The 16,044-nt window shown below is 43.5% G+C and overlaps 1 protein-coding gene across 1 annotated transcript; it reads right to left on the reverse strand.

The window, feature by feature from the left end:
* Nucleotides 1–3,889: 3,889 nt before the first annotated feature.
* On the reverse strand, nucleotides 3,890–15,304 carry HHIPL2 (HHIP like 2). The gene is given in 13 exon segments (XM_079298937.1): nucleotides 3,890–4,588; nucleotides 6,059–6,088; nucleotides 6,091–6,163; nucleotides 6,167–6,203; nucleotides 6,551–6,662; nucleotides 7,915–7,937; nucleotides 7,939–8,244; nucleotides 8,541–8,638; nucleotides 8,640–8,685; nucleotides 9,800–9,888; nucleotides 14,768–14,862; nucleotides 14,865–15,092; nucleotides 15,095–15,304. Coding segments are annotated over 13 exon segments (1,293 nt in total). The 5' UTR covers nucleotides 15,138–15,304; the 3' UTR covers nucleotides 3,890–4,475.
* Nucleotides 15,305–16,044: the final 740 nt, after the last annotated feature.

Below are 16,044 nucleotides of genomic sequence, written 5' to 3' on the forward strand. Positions count from 1 at the left end.
GCACCGAACCATAACCTGCTCGTAGTGACTGCCTCCCCACTCTAAAAAACCGGGTGTTGCGCGGCCTTACCTCCAAAACCTCGGCTCGGGCAGCGGCTGCTCCCTCCCTCACAGCGTGGGGGATGCCCGGGAGGAGCGGGAATCTCTCCTGGGAGCAATGCTCCTCGAAACTCTCCTCTCTCCTCCTCCAAGACCCTCAATGCGCGGCAGGTGCTCCCTCATAAGGACGGGCATCCCCCGTGGCCCTCAGGCCGCGCCGGAGCGGTCGCCCCGCGCAGGAACAGGAGCCCGCGGCAGGGCCTCAACTGATAGGTGGCTCCATAGCTCAGTGGTTAGAGCACTGGTCTTGTAAACCAGGGGTCGCGAGTTCGATCCTCGCTGGGGCCTGCCGAGCTTTTCCTGCTGGCTTTTGGTTTTGTTTCTCCCCGGACCAAGCCGGGGGCTCCGGGCAGAGCGGGGGTCGCCGCCTTTTGCATCCCGGCCGGCGCCTCCAGAGGGCGGCGGTGGGAGAGGAGCGCAGCGCCGGAGCTGCAGACGCGTCGTGGGCTCGGCTGCTCCGGGGCAGGAGCGCTCCCGGCTCCGCTTCCCAGATGGATCTGAACACCGGGGCTGGCACGGCGCCGCTCCCACCTCCTGGGATCTGGCCTCGTGGGTGTCTCCAGCCCATGGCTCAACCCTAGCGCGGGGTTTTGGGGGCGCTCTTGGCTTCTGGGGCTGTGATTCCACTGGAGCAGATTCCTCAGAGCCCCGTCCGACCTGGCTCTGAACCCCCCCAAGGGTGGGACAGGACATCCACAACTTCTCTGGGCAACCTCTGCCGGTGCCTCACTGCCCTCACCGTGAAGAATCTCTTCCTAATATTTAATCTAAACCTCCCGTCTGCCCTTCCCCCTTGTCTTCTCACTGCCTACCCTTGTAAAATGTACAACTCCAACTTTCTTGTCAGCCTCTTTCAGGTATTAGAAGGTGGCTGTAAGATTTCCACGGAACCTTTTTCAGGCTGAACACTCCAAATTTTCTCAGAGGAGACGTGCTTCAGGCCTCTGAGCATCTTAGTGGTCCTCCTTCAAAAAATACAATCTAATTTCATTGTCTGAAATACAACTATTCTTGAAACGCACTTTTTCCTGCATTTTAGCTAAAGGACAACATTTAAAATAAAATTAAAAAAAACCCAAAAAGTGGAGTAATTGACATGTCTGTTCCACATTCTTCAATAGAAGATTAAAGTTCTGAAATTTAAAGGCACTTGGAAATATTAGACAGTCATACACAGCCAGATCTTACCAGAGAATGCCCATCCCAGGCTCTCATAACCACCTATGTCAGAAAAGGACATCACAGCAGGATTTGGAAGCTGGTGCTGTTATAGTTTGGTATGTTTAATAGAACATATGTAGAGACTGCTGTAGTCAAGAAAAACAGCTGAAATTATGAAAGAAGAAATGCACATTATAAAACTCTCTTCTTCCCTCAAAAAACCCATGTTTTTCTTGGACATAAAATTATTTATTTTAGAAATTATTAATGTATTTATGTGTATTTAAGGGAAACTTCCAGACAGAATGTGATGAAACCTTGCAAACTTCTCTAGGAGACTTAACAGTATGAATTGTTCACAATACACAAATACCTGGAAATCCCAGACAGGATCATATCAACACCGGTTTCTACTCAAGATGAAACTCCTGTCCCAGCTGCACAGGACTTTAAGACAGAATGCATCTTGGAAAAAGGAAGATTAACTCCACCCAGATATACAGAGAAGGGATTATTAGATTCAAGGAACTTGTCTCAGAGCCAGGGGACAGGCCCTCAGAATTTCCCAGAACTCATCCAATCAAAGTCATCAGTTCCCTTGTGATATTTACAATATTGCTTAGCAAAACTTAGGGGAAAAAAAAAAAAAAAATCAGGGATTGGGGTTAAGCAAAGGCACAGCATCAAGTGGACAGCAGAAGCACACGTTAAATGTGATGATCAAGCTTCAGGATTACTCCTGCTCAGTGCTTTAGTTGTTAAGACTGCTGAAGGTTTTAATCACATGCCTGTCAGTTTATGTCTATGTTTTGCTTCTCATTAAAATCAAAGCCTGACAACTCACTTGCATGTGGAATCAAGGGTATCCACTTGCTCTTTGTTTTCACTGGAATAGGCTTCCGTGGTGGAGCTCTCCTTGGAAAACAAAGCCAGATACAGACATCTGAGAGATTGTTGTGGAAGTTTATTTATTCCATAGGGACACAGCAATTCCCTGTTCTCATTTGCCTCTGATCAAAGAGGCATTAAAGCACTTTAGGAGTGCACCTGGAGTGCAGCACAGGTGGAATTCAAGAGGCTGACACAGGGCTGGCAAGCCATAAAATCCCTGTCCCAACAGCAGCTGGTGAACGTGACCTTCGCCAGGATGTTCTTTGGATACAGCAGTGCTGCAGCAAGAGGGGTGAGAAAGGAAATGAGCAGGCACAGAGGGAGGGGGCCACAACTGCAGAGAAACGTGTCTGTGTTCCCCTCCTGCTGTTCCCCAACAACTTCCCACAGTACAAAAGCACCAAAACAAAACCCAACCAAACACATTTTCCCTGAGGTAAAGATGTTGCATGTTGAGTGACAGGAAGTGAGGCACAAAGAAGCACAACACACCTGTGTTCTCAGTTATACCCACCAAGGGAACTGCTGTAGGACAAATAAGAGCAGGTTCTTCCAATTTGGCATGCTTGACAGCACTAAGCAAAGCAAAGCATGACCTAAGGCATCACATTTTCTTGTGATTAGCCTTCTCCTTCAGACAGTGGCAAGAGCCAAGTGCTTCTCTACACCATTTCCATTTTTTTAAAAAGGTTACTAAAGCAGGGTTGCTGGCATTGCTTGCAGGGATTTCTGGAGGGTTGTGGGGTTTTTTCCCCCTCCCTCTCTCTCCTCTCTGATTTTAAAATTGCATTCTAACTCGTTTTTTCTCTGCTCAGGACAGAAGGAATTTGGTGCCACCCTGCTGTCTCCAAGAGTACTGCTGGAGAGGCAAGCCGAAGTGGGGACAAACTAATGGCACTGCTGCCATCAGCTTACCTGGCAGGTTCCTAGGGAAGTTTGAGCTGTCATCAGGCACATGACAATGGCCCTGGCAGTGTTTTGGAAGCAGGAGTTTGTGTGGCTTGCTGTCCGTGCCAGCACACTTCTGCCATGCCTGCAGGACACAGGGAAAGCTGGATTCACTGCCTGGGACTGTGCCCAGCAGAAAAGCCAGCTATCCCCAGGAAAAGTCCTATAAACAGCAGTAAAATGCAAAGGAGACAGGTCCATAAAGAGACCAGAGTCACCCCAGGAGCTGGAGGTGCCAGGACTGTGCTCCAGAGCCTGCTCAGGCTCTGAGGAGCTCTGCACAGCCTGGGCACACCTGCAAAGTACAAACAGAGCTGACACAGCCCCATCCGGGATAAGGCAAAAAAGGAAAATGCAGGAAAACGTTCCTGAGAGCCAAGGGAGTAAATCCCTGGTCCTGCTCTAGAAGCAAAAAGCTTCCAAAGCACAGGGTCTTCATGGCACACTAAGGAGTGGCATAGAAACAACCAAGATTTATTTGTTTTGATAAGTAGACTCTGCACAAGCTCTTGATGTTTATGCAAACTCATAAATATATTTTTTTTTTTTCGGTCAGCCACAGTTAATGCACTTCCTGACACATGATAAGCTGTTAAAGGCAGAAATCTCCTCTAGCAGTAAAAGATCCAAGTTCTGCTCCCACCACCTTGGTACACAGCTTGAGTTAACTACCTAGCTTTGAATTTAACTTCTCAAGAAAACATAACTTGTTTTTTCATTTTGCTAGTGTCCAAAGTCTCTGCAACAGCACAACCACATTTGTGCTGTATGTACTTTACAGAGTGATTTGAAACTCATTTAATGCTTTTTTTTTTTTAGCAAAATCCAAAAGTTAGGGAGGAAAAACTTTACGTAAATGTGCTTATTGTTGTAAAAACAGACTTTAGCTGGGATAATTCTTAACGGGGAAAAATGTTTTGCTTGGAAAAACTCAGGTTCAGGCTCCAGATATTATTGGAGCACTGCATGAACCACCAGGTTTCTCTCATCTTTGTGAACAAAACTGTGAAGTGCCATTTATTTTTTATTTATATTAAAATGCCTCATAGACAGTTGATGTAATGACCCTGAAGGATATGGACTGTCATTTTAAAAACATTGGTTTGCTGTAATTCAGATATGCAATCAAGGAAACTTTCTTTTAATCCTTAACTCCCCCAGATCTTCGAAGAATTTGAACTCTATTTCCTATTTTCTGTGCACAGATATGAGGAATGAGAAACAGATTCACTCAAACTTAGTGAAGCTGCACCAGAGGTAGAGTATGTAAACTAAACTCAAGGACTGGATGCAGATGTCAGTGATACTGTACATCAGTAGTATTTGGCATCCTTTAATTGTGATAGCTGGAGAGTGAATGGTGATTACAGAAGAATTTAACATGGAAATCCATCTTTAATTGCAAAACTTGCAGGATCAATGAGCTTGTAGAGTGATCCATGTGGTGCATAGGCACTGGGATAAGAAGTAGACATAAAATACAATTCCTCTAAATGAAAATCAAAAAAGAAAACTGGTCTTAGATTCATGTGCCCAAGCAGGATCCCAGTTTTCCATTCCCCTCTTTCCTCGCTTTTCAGTAATTCATGTGGTCAGAAAAGGAAATCCCTTCAGTTATCCCCTCAACCATGCCTTATGTCCAAGAAATAGCTTTGTTCTCACCCTGCCCTGTGCAGGTGGACTCCCAGAACCACAAAATGACCTCCTGGCTGCAGCAGAGGTCCACACAGAACCAGCAGCTCTCATTCAGGCAGAGAGCCTGAGCAGCACCTTCATTACCTCACCTCTCTGGCTCTCCAAAAGGTTGCTTTCCTCTGTATAAATACATATTTTTTATAATTTTTTGTACCAAAGAAGCAGCTAAAAACTACAAATAGAAGGGAAGACCACACAAGAAATATATTTTCCATTTCACTCATACCAAAAAGGAAAAAATTCAGCAAGAGCTACATTGGCTAATCTGAGGGAGACAGAAGCTTCTCATTTCTATCTGGTAGCTGTGGAAGACAAATGCTCCTTGTGCCTTCCCTTCAGCACCCACTAGAACAATATCCAGGGAGAAGGGAAATTAGAGTATCTTGCAAAAGGCAAAGCTGTTGTTGTCTTTTGAACTACATAACACCACAGTGGTTTCTAAAAGGCTGCCAGGAAAACAGTCATTTAACATTCATTCACTTCACATGTTAGAACAGCTAAAAACTGTGCACATTTCACAGCAAAGCCTGCATCTCTTCATGCAGCTCTGAAAGCATATGCTAGACAGACAATCTAGGATATTCTCATGGCAAGCAAATCTCCTTTCTGCTGAATGGTGAATACTAAAGCACACCTGTGCTCTCCAAATCTTGCAACTGCTTTTTGTGTTACACAGCTCTGTCAGGAGGCTGTAGAAAAAAGAACAGTGTTCATTGGGACTTCCACTTTGCTGAGAGATCTGGTCCTTGTGACCTTAGCAGAGTCCCATGTGCTGAGGCCTTCACACTAATTTTGGAATGAATGGCTTTTGTGATCCCCAAATAAAGTCCTGGTCTATGATCCACAGTGTGAGGTGATGCTGTTGTGAATAAGACTGAGGAATTTATACTAAGGAAGCAGGAGAAATCCAGAGAAGCTCTAAGAACTCAAGTGAGGATGAGGTGGTACAATGAAAAACTGAACTGCATTTATATAGTCTTTCGATTAGTGAAAGAGCACAAAAAAACAACAACAAAAGGAATGTTTCACATGAGGTTCTGTCTCCTGGGCTCTCCATCAACCTGATCTGCAACAGCCTCACAGGGCAGGAGACCTCCCTGAGCCACAGATCAACCCCACCTGCCACGCTGAGCCAGCCACAAACCTCTCTACACTGCCTGCTCTCCAGGCACACCTCAGGAGCCACAGAATTTTCCACATTTTCCCTGCAGTAGAGAACAGACTGTGCAGTTTCCATTGAAGCTGTGACCAGCACGATACCTACCTGCTTCATCCTCAGCAAATGAGATGATTATTTGATGTAGGAACTGATCATTCCAGGGAAAGCACAAGCTGTTGTGCTGCCAATGCAGATATCACGCTGCTTCCACTAATTTGTCTTCTCATCTTCCTGCAAAGCTATAAGTCGACTAGATGAAAAATAAAACTCTGTGTTTTATGTCCCCATCATCAAAATTTGTTCCTGTCAAAATCACGTATTATTGAAACAAATAAAGCAGTCAGTGAAGACTGTGACTGTTGGCTGGATTGTGGAGAAACAGACCTGAACAAAAGCAAATTTATCCTAAGGATTCTGAAATGGAGGAAGTTTATATTCCAACAAAAATGTTGTTGTCAAACACAGAACTTAGTCTATATCCAAGTTTCTCATTTAATCCAGCACAAAAAGTTTTGGGATGCTCCAATATACTTATTTGCCCAGACAAGGCAAATGTGAGTTCAGAATGGGAGCTGCAGAGAAAACAATCAGTCTCACCCACTCATGAAATCACCAAAAATATAAAGGCCATTCAAGCTGGGTGATTCACATCCCCTGTAGACAAAGCCTCCCACACTGTGGCCATATGCAAACATTGGCAGAATATCATCTGTCAAACACACCGAAATACAAAGTGAGAAAATTTACCATCAGAGAGCATCAGAAAGCAGTTGCTCAATGACACTGGCAGGTACAAAAGTTACTAGAAGGACCAATACAGTCTACCAAAGTGCTTAGCAAAATTCCAGTGGTAATTCAGCAGCTTACTCTGGGACAAAACAGAGGCTTTAAGGACCCCTCTGTGTAGTTGCTTATCAAGGCTTAGTCATGATGAGCTTCCATAACAGAAAACCAAGAGTCTCTGCATCAAGAAGCAATGCAGGTGGGCACCAGTCTGCAGCAACTGTTATCTTACTTATTTGTGACTGTACCAATCATTTTAGCAGGGATTATCTTTACCAGCTCCAGTATTGTTAGAGAAGGGAAAAAGATCAAAATTGCAACTGAGCTCAACATCTTCGTGGGTTCACTGACACAACACAGAACATAAATGAGTGTGCCATTTTATGTCATGAGACTTGTAAAATAAAGACTCTGCCTCTGGCAATGTTAAAATTGAATCCAGCCCTTTCTCATATTGAATTTTCATATTCCACAGAGTTTTATTTTTGTCCTCACTTTTTTTCCCTGCATTAATGTCAGTAACACATACTCTGCACTTTTCTGTTCATCAAAATGTTCCAGGAACATCTGCATGACCTTGAGACCAGGTGTCTTCACCCAACAGCTTATGGGCATTATAATAATACTCAATTCTTTGACATGCTTTGCCAAGAGCTTTACAAAGACCACTAATTTCAGTTTTTTAAAGGTGGCAAGAGAGTTTTGTCCATCACACCCACAGACCCACAGCACAGATTCTGGGTGTTGTGCTGCAGCACTTTGCTGCCTGAGACACACTGTATCTGCCACAGGGCTTGTTACAGGGTCTCAGCAGCAGCCTGGTTCTATGTCCTAGCCAGTCATGGCCCAGAGCTTCTGAAGAAAACACAGTATCATTTTCTATTTATTACTTTCTACTCTGCCTTCCTGGTTTCACTGGGGAAACTGTCCACAAAAGACACAAGCTTTGAATTTAAACACTTTGTCTGGTGCAGTGTGTGGCAGGGAATTCCCTGGATAAGCAGAGCATAATTTCATACCAACACAGTAGGGCTGGGGAGAAGGGATTTGTCCTCTTAAAAAGCAAACAAACTCCATTTATTATACAACACTGGATTATTTAGCTTCATTGGAAATACAGTGCTATTGTCTATCAAATATACACATATAATAATTGTCTACAAGAAAGAATTCCTTACCTAAGGAAGAACTGTAGCAAAGCTGTGTCACAGCATTCAAACCCCTCCTTTGCTCTCCAGCCGTAGTGCCCTCCTTTAACAATGAGGTCAATTTCCTCAACTCTGTTCTGCCTGACATCCCCACAGAATATCCTCCCTCTTCCCTTTTTTGTGACAGGGTCCCCTCTGTCCACTGCACAGCACCACACATTCCTGACCCCATAGGCATAAACCTCTGGGCAGGCTTTGGGATCAGCAACAAATGGATTACCAGGAGGGATGCTGTAAGGCTTTCCATCAGGGCTTCTTCCATCCACATCAACCCTCAACACTTTCCCCAACAAAGTGCTCCTAAAGAGAAGGCAGAGAAAGAAACCACAGCATGAGAGCCGTCTGACAACACAAAAATTCCCTTCTTCTCCTTGCCTATTTTCAAAAGAAAAGATATCTTTTATCTTGCAACCCATTTAAGACAGAAAACTTTCTTTTCTTTAAACAATTTGCCTTTCAACATGTCAGATTTTCATTTTTGAAATACTGCTTTGGACAGACTTGCAGATGCATGATCATTTCCAGGAAGCACTCTTACTCTGTTCTTCCACATCTTGATGAATAAGCTCAAAGCTTTCACCTGCCCTCCTACTTACTTGTTCTGAGCATTCCCAAATTTTCCAAAAGGGTCTCCAGCTTTCCCTCCATCCTCTGTGAATATATACGAATAACCATCCACACCAAAGAGCAGCTGCTGACCCTTTGTGATTTGCAGCTGGCTCCTCAAGCTCCAGGAGATTCCTAAAAAAGAATAAAATAAAATTTAAAAAAAAGGAGATAAGTAAGACTAGATTTTTTCTTAGAAGGGTACAGGGAAGGTGCACACATGACAGATAAAGTAAGTGTATAGTACTGTAGTGAAGAATCCTCTTCTAACAAACCTCTTCAGGCAGATGTTAATTCCATTATAGATATAAGACTGTTACTGCTCTTTTGAAGACAAGAGTACAAGATGGAGAGAGAAAACAACCTTATTCCTGAATGCTTTCAATTAATTTTGGTTTTCTGTGTGACCTTGAGCCAACCTGATTCTGGTAGTTTTGTAGCAATCACACACTGAACCAGAGTGACTGGGAATGTGCAGATTCTGCCAGTGGAAAGAATCATAGGATCATAGACTGGCTTGGGGTGGAAAAGGACCTTAAAGGCCACCCAGTTCCAGCCCTCCTGCCATAGGCAGGGACACCTTCCTCTAGACCAGGTTGCTCAGATTGCCATCTATTCTGGCCTTGAACACTTCCCAGGATGGGGCATCCACAGCTTCTCTGTGGCACAGCCCTGTGCCAGGGCCTCACCACCCTCTTCATAATACCTAATCTAAACCTTTCCCCCGTGTCCTGCCACTACATGCTCTTGTAAATGGTCTCTGTCCATCTTTCTTGTAGGCTCCCTTCAGGTTCTGAAAGGCTGCAATCAGGTCACCCCCCCCAAAGCCTTCTCTTTCCTAGGCTGAACACTCCCAACTCTCTCAGCCTGTCCTCATAGGAGAGGTGCTCCATCCCTCTGATCATCTTGGTGGCCTCCTCTGGACACTCAACAGATCTGTGTCCTGTGCTGGGGACCCCAGAGCTGGATGCAGCACTGCAGGTGGGACCTCCTGAAAGTGGAGCAGAGGGCCAGAATCCCTTCCCTTGACCTGCTGGCCACAATCCTTTGGATACAGCCCAGGACATGTTTGGCTTTCTCAGCTGCAAGCTCACATTGCTGGCTCATGTCCAGCCTCCCACCCACCACCACTCCCAAGTCTCTCTTGGCAGGGCTGCCCTCAATCCTCAGACTGTGTTAACACTGGGGGTTAGACAGAGAAAAATGATTTCTCATCACAGCATACAGCAGCATTCAACATGAATTCTACCTTCCAGAGCTTGGATCAGCTTTGTTGGCTTGGATCAGCTTTGTTGGGGTTTCTGGATCATAGAGATGTGCAGCATATGGAGAACATTCCTAGAAAATAAAGGAAACTAAAGATGTGGCTCATCCAGGAGAAGTTGAGACACCTTAAGGGGAGCAAACAAATCAATAAAATTAAAAATTAGCAATGTAGACAACATGAAGAGTCACCTATGAAATGGAGCAGTAGCAAATCACTCAGAATATGGCCAACATGGACTTAGAGATCAGTAGTAGTTTCCTTTATCAAAGCATAGCCAGCTGTATGTAAATTCTTCCCAACAGAAATACAAATGTGGAGGCTGTGGATTCTCCACTCAGTAAGGTGGGACTGAGCAGTCCTGGGGGAAGGTGATCAGAGCAGGGAAACAACCTGACAGAGCTCTGGAAATTTCACAAGTGACATTGAGAAGATGGATAGGGCTCACTTTCCCCCAGAAGGAAAATGAGGGGGTATCAGATGAAGGCAATTAGGAGCCAGGTTAAAAAAAGCAAGTGTAATGCTGCCAAAAAAACCTGTAGGTGCTAAAGATGTACATTGATTAAATATACAGGCTAAATTAATCTGATACATGCACAGTATTACTGAAGCAGACTGCAGGTGAGTTTGAAACTGATTCAAATAAATAAATACCATCTCAAGAAATTCCTGTAGATATCATTGACTCTACCTGTTATCATCAGGAAAAAAACAACAGCAAGCAATATTTTCAAGTGTTACAGATGTAAAATTATGTTCCTTCAAATACTTTTAAGTGTTTAGCTATGTAAAATGTAGGGTAAATTCTGAAAATCAAGCATTATGTTTGAATTTGTACCTAAATTTAAACTCCTCATCTTATGAATATTCTGGGCCAGAACTTCTGTGAAATGTTTTCACTAGAATCCCATCCCTATTTTAATCAGCACAAAGTTGCAGAAGTTAAAGCAGAAGAGGCTAAATTCTGCAGAAATACTATTTTACTGGTTTTCATGCAAGGAGCCCAAAACAATCTATCTAGATCTTTTATTTGGCACAGATGGAGGAGGGTAAGTACATGCACAATCCAGGAAAGAACTACTACATTAATAATTTCTTGCCTCATTAAACAAATTTGCTTCATTAAACAGAATTAATTTTAAAATCTGGGCAGTTATACAAGCATGGATTTTTTTTTTTTTTTTTTGGTGCAACTATCAGCCTTTCCAGGATATTTAATATGAAGACTACAGACCCTGATTCCAGATTTCACAAGCAAGTTGTTCTCTTTGCTCACAGCAACACCCAGGGGCTTTTGGCTATACTAAGAACAGGTATGACTTACAAGGAATAAAGCCCTTGCAGCTTTTGGATGCTGTAGGTTTCTCACTTTTCATTGCTGCCACTTGGTTACCAGAAAGCAGCACTGAATGACCTGGTTTCTGTTGTTTCCACAGCAAATCTATAAGGAACCTCTCCCTCTTCCCAAATAAAAAATCTCCAGCCTTGCAAAGGGGAGCCAAGTCCCCCAGGCCTGTTCTTGCAGTCTGAGCCCAGCCCCAGCTGGCAGAACCACACTGAGAGGAAGGGCAGATTTGTCTTTACAAACAAGCTATGGGTCTGATGGTAGATGAAACTAGCACTGAGAGATAAAAGAAACAATGGGAAGGATTCCACTGATTGATGAATGGAAAAAGATATTTCCCTTTACAAACAAACTGTAGGTTTGCTGGTAAATGAAATTGGATATTGTAAGATGAAAGAAACTATGGGGGAAATCCATGAATTCCATAATAATTAAAAATTAAAAGGGAGGGTTATACATTAGAGGGGAATCTTAGGTATCAGGCATTCTGGGAAGTCTGTATCTCTCAAGTACCTCAGTCAATGGGGAAAGAGAGAGGGAAACGCAGCTGGGAAATTAGGCTGAAAGGAGGCTGTATCCTCCAAAAATTTGAGAAACTGCCCATGGCCTCTCCCTTTATTGGAATAAAGTAAAAGGACTCCTCTGTCTCCATTCTGGACATAATCTTCTGGTGTTTGTGGATTAATTTTCCTGACAACACCATTCTTCCCATGTTTAAGACGTTCCCAGAATGTGGAAGGGCACCATCAGGCCCTGAGTGCCATCCCCAAAAGTCAAAGCTTCAGTTGAGTGTCCTTATCTTTTTGTTCTCAGTCCTCTTCTGAAGTGATTACTTCATTAACACCTTTGAATATATTTTTAATTTCACTCTAATAAGTGTGGACAGAGTCCAGCTCCTGGACTAGGAACCTGAGAAAAGTAAAAAGAGAAAATCAACTTCCTCTGAAACGAGGCATATTCTCAGTGCCTCTGAGCTTCCTCAGCTCTGTTCTGCTAACAGGCTGCAGCAGAAAGGTCTCCTACAGTTCACCCTTCTAAAAGTGGAGAATCCCTGTCAGCTGCCATGCTTTTCCAGCCATGGGGTTCCCACACTGTTTTTCCATGGCAAAACAACCCCTGCAGCACATGGACACAGCAAGGCACATGAGTGAGGCCATTCCTCAGGGTCTGCATGAACTCCCAGGATTGGGTGGCCTTAGGTGGCCTTGCAGTCAATCACTGTCTGCACTCAAGCATGCAGGAAAATTAATCTCATCACCTTATAAAACCAAAAACCAGAATTTGCTAAGATCACATTGATACTTCCCTTTTGTCACTTTCTCTTAAGAGTGTGCATTCAGCAATCAAACCAGGTGTCAGATTAAAACTGCTTTTAAAAAACTGGTGCTCTCCCTGCACTAGTTCCCATCCAATGTCTTTTATTCAGCTTGAACAAGGCTTAATTGGCATTTTTTATATTTTAAGCCCCTCATGTAGTAGTTTTCTGAATAGGGAAGCATCCTGTCAGCCACCAGCCAAACAGCTGCTCTAGCACACAAGGTTTGGATCCAGGGAAATTTTCTAGCCATGCAACTTGCACTACATCTCTTTAAGAATATTACAGTTTTCAAAGTTTCATACTCAGGTTTTAAGCTGAATCCTAGAATAACTCAGCTGAGGGTGAGACTCTAAACCTCTAAGTGCTTAGAACAAGTGTGGGTAGCTAAAATAGACTCAGATCTTGCCAGGTGCAGACTGAGCTCTAACAGCAGAGCCAAATTTCCCTCTTCCTAACCTGTTAGTTTTTGAGATAAAGGTATCTGGTTTAGAGTACCAGCAGGAAATCCATGATCCAGAACACATCCCTGATTAATGTCCTGACCATTCAGAAGCACAGAGCTGCCCTGCCAAGGTAAGGTGGACTCCATGGCCTCCTGCTTGGGCTCTGCAGGGCCAGTGAAACTGCTGCAGTTGCCAAACCCAGCTTCCCCTGGGTAACACTCAGCAACCCCCTCATTACTATACCAGCAAGGTTTTCTGGCTTTTACTGGGTTTTGGCAGTGAAGTACACCTGACTGCTTTGTTACCACACACAGCTACTGCTCTGATCTCCCCCCAAAAAAGTGAAATAATGCTGTCTTTGCTAAATTAGAGCAGCTACTATTCAGGTTTATCAATAAGCACCTACACCACTTTCATAAAGTTTGCTTTGTTCCAAACTACGAGGATGCTGTGGAGGTGTCAGAATGGAAATCCATCCCTTCCATGTGAGTTCAGCAGCAATTTGATCCAGCAAAGTGACTTCACTAAAGCAAAACCATTTGGTAGATCTTTGCTCTTTTCACTAATTCAGCAGACAAATACTATCTGCCAGAGAATCCAATCTCATTTCCATGGCTGTTACCAACTTGACCAGGGAGAGAAACACACATCACAGTCACAACTCCTCCTTAAAGATTCAATAGCAACCTTACTCCAAAAACAGGAAAAGAGTAATAGCATAAAACTTTGAAAATCTGTAAAAAAAAATATGGGGGAGGGGGGGTCCTACAGAATTCACTTAGAATAAGTGCAAAGTTACATTATGCCCTGCAGAATGAGGAATTGAAGAAACAATAGTAATTTTATAGTGTTTTTTCTATCTGAATCACATAGAAAACCCCTTACAACATCAACACCAGTTTTTCTGCTAGAATCTATAACATGTCTTTTGCTGTTTTCTCAACTGTAAAATGGCAGAGAACTTTACTGCTACTTTTTTTCAGCCCTGGTTCTGAAAAAGGTGTATCTCTCACCTCAAAGAGATGCCAGAATCCTGCCAGCATCCAAAAAGAGTGGAAACATTTTGGTGCATAGATAACATTTTATAGCTCAGGAAATATTAACTACAAGAATTCTGTATAGTTTTAGAAAGACCAAGTGTGTCTTTTGGCTGCTTTGTGTTTTGGCATGCAGTGAGTGCATGGGTGACCAACAGCTGCTAAAAAGCCAGGGGGGTCCTGCCCTCTGATTCCAGGATGCAGAAGAGCTCAGGCAGGAAAGTGCCTTTGGTATTTCCTCCCTGCACACCTTCCATGAGCCTGGTGGGGAGATAGCACTGATGAAAACACTGTGACTGCAGGCTCAGGACCTTGGAGCAGCTGTGTAAAACCACTGCCTGTATTTTTTTTTTTTTTTTACTTTGACAAGCACAGCATTTGGAGCATCTTCAGCAGGAACAAAACCAAAAAAATATCCTCTCTATAGTCCAGAGATCCAAACACTCTGCCTGATTCCCTTATCATTTGATTCTGTAGAATTTGTAATCCAGCACCTTGCAGCTGGAAGCAGAGGGTAAATACTGATGTGTAATTCTCTCCTTCATTATGGGAAAATCATCATTCTCACCAGGCAATGTTTCCATAAACCCTTATTGTTAGCAAATGTCACTCTATGTTCCCAGATTTCAGTGATGCACCTTACACAAAGCACCTTTCAAAGTACCTGGTGAGGATTAAGTGCCATTCCCCTGCCAGCTCACTCTTCCCCTGCTCCCACAACTCTCTTCACAGCAGCACAGCTGTCAGAACCACAACTGACCCCCAAACCAACCCAAAGCATAGAATACAGATATTATTTTTCCTTCTTACCTGACACAGAATGTCTTTGATGCATGTTCCACACAGTTTATACCCCTGGGGATCCATGTAATCCATGATGTCCCAGTATTTTGCTGCAATGCTGTCTCCTGGTCACAGCAGCCAAAGTTTTCATAGGCAGAGCAGAATTCCAAGGGCAAAGGGGGCTGGAAAGGAAGCCCACAATCCAAACACTGAGGATGTCTCAGCAGAGTGCCTGTCAGGCACAACAAGGACAGGCAAACACACACATGTGGACAAGGAAAAAGAACTCCAGAGCTGCTGCTGCTCTTTCCAGCCTGTGGCCAAGCATCCACTTCCTTCAGCATAGGTTTCCAGATGTATAGGAATCCTGGACTTTTTTGTAGCATGGTTCATTCATCTTCTCTGTTTGATTAATTGCCAGTCCCAGAGCTCAACATTCCCTGAGGTTTGCTTACATTCCCTCTTCCTTTCTCTCTGAAGTTTATTACTTGGCAGCAGAGACACCCTCCAGGCTGCCTCTTTAGTATTTCACATGTCATGGGGCTCAACCCTCCCCTCTGGACATTTCTCCTGCCCATAGAGGCACTCACAAATCTAATCCCTACATTTTAGGCTAAACTGGCTGAGAAATCCTTCACCCAAAAATATGAATAATAAAAACATGAGATGTGATACACAGAACTTGATAGTCTTTACAAGACAAAGTGAACAATTTTCAGTTCCTAACTACCATTTTTTTCAGCTTTTGAAATGCACCAAACTTGGGTGTGATTTCATAAATACTGAACAGGGGTCATAAAATACAATCAAGTTAAGGTAGCAATTAATCAAAGGAACAAGTGACTTCAGAGGTATTGCTGTTACTCACAAATCCAGGTATACATTCAGGGTTAAAATGAGAAGAAATTCAGAAGGAGTGAAGAAGGAAAAATTCATTTTAAGGCACCAGCACAACGTCAAGGTGACTGTGATACTCTGCAGTAATCCTGTACTTAAGCCAATTGATTTCTGTGGGTTTGATCCCACTTGACATTAAACTGATTTAAAATGCATGAGATCTTTGTACACCTTCCCTTTTGGTGAAAAATGCTTGAGCAAGCTCTTCCTATCAGCTAGGGATGCAGGTGTTTGTACACATTGTACTCAGCCTGTGCTGGAGGATGACACTTCCCTACTCAGGACAAGATAACTTTGATCTCAGCCATGTGGAAAGGGAACTATTTCTTCCATGTATGATTTAAAAAAAAAATCCTCACAGAAGCTTTGCCCACAGGATGGGTAAGAAAATTGATAGGAAAACCAAA

Source organism: Erithacus rubecula (assembly GCF_903797595.1).
Source record: "Erithacus rubecula genome assembly, chromosome: 2".
NCBI classification, from domain to species: domain Eukaryota; kingdom Metazoa; phylum Chordata; class Aves; order Passeriformes; family Muscicapidae; genus Erithacus; species Erithacus rubecula.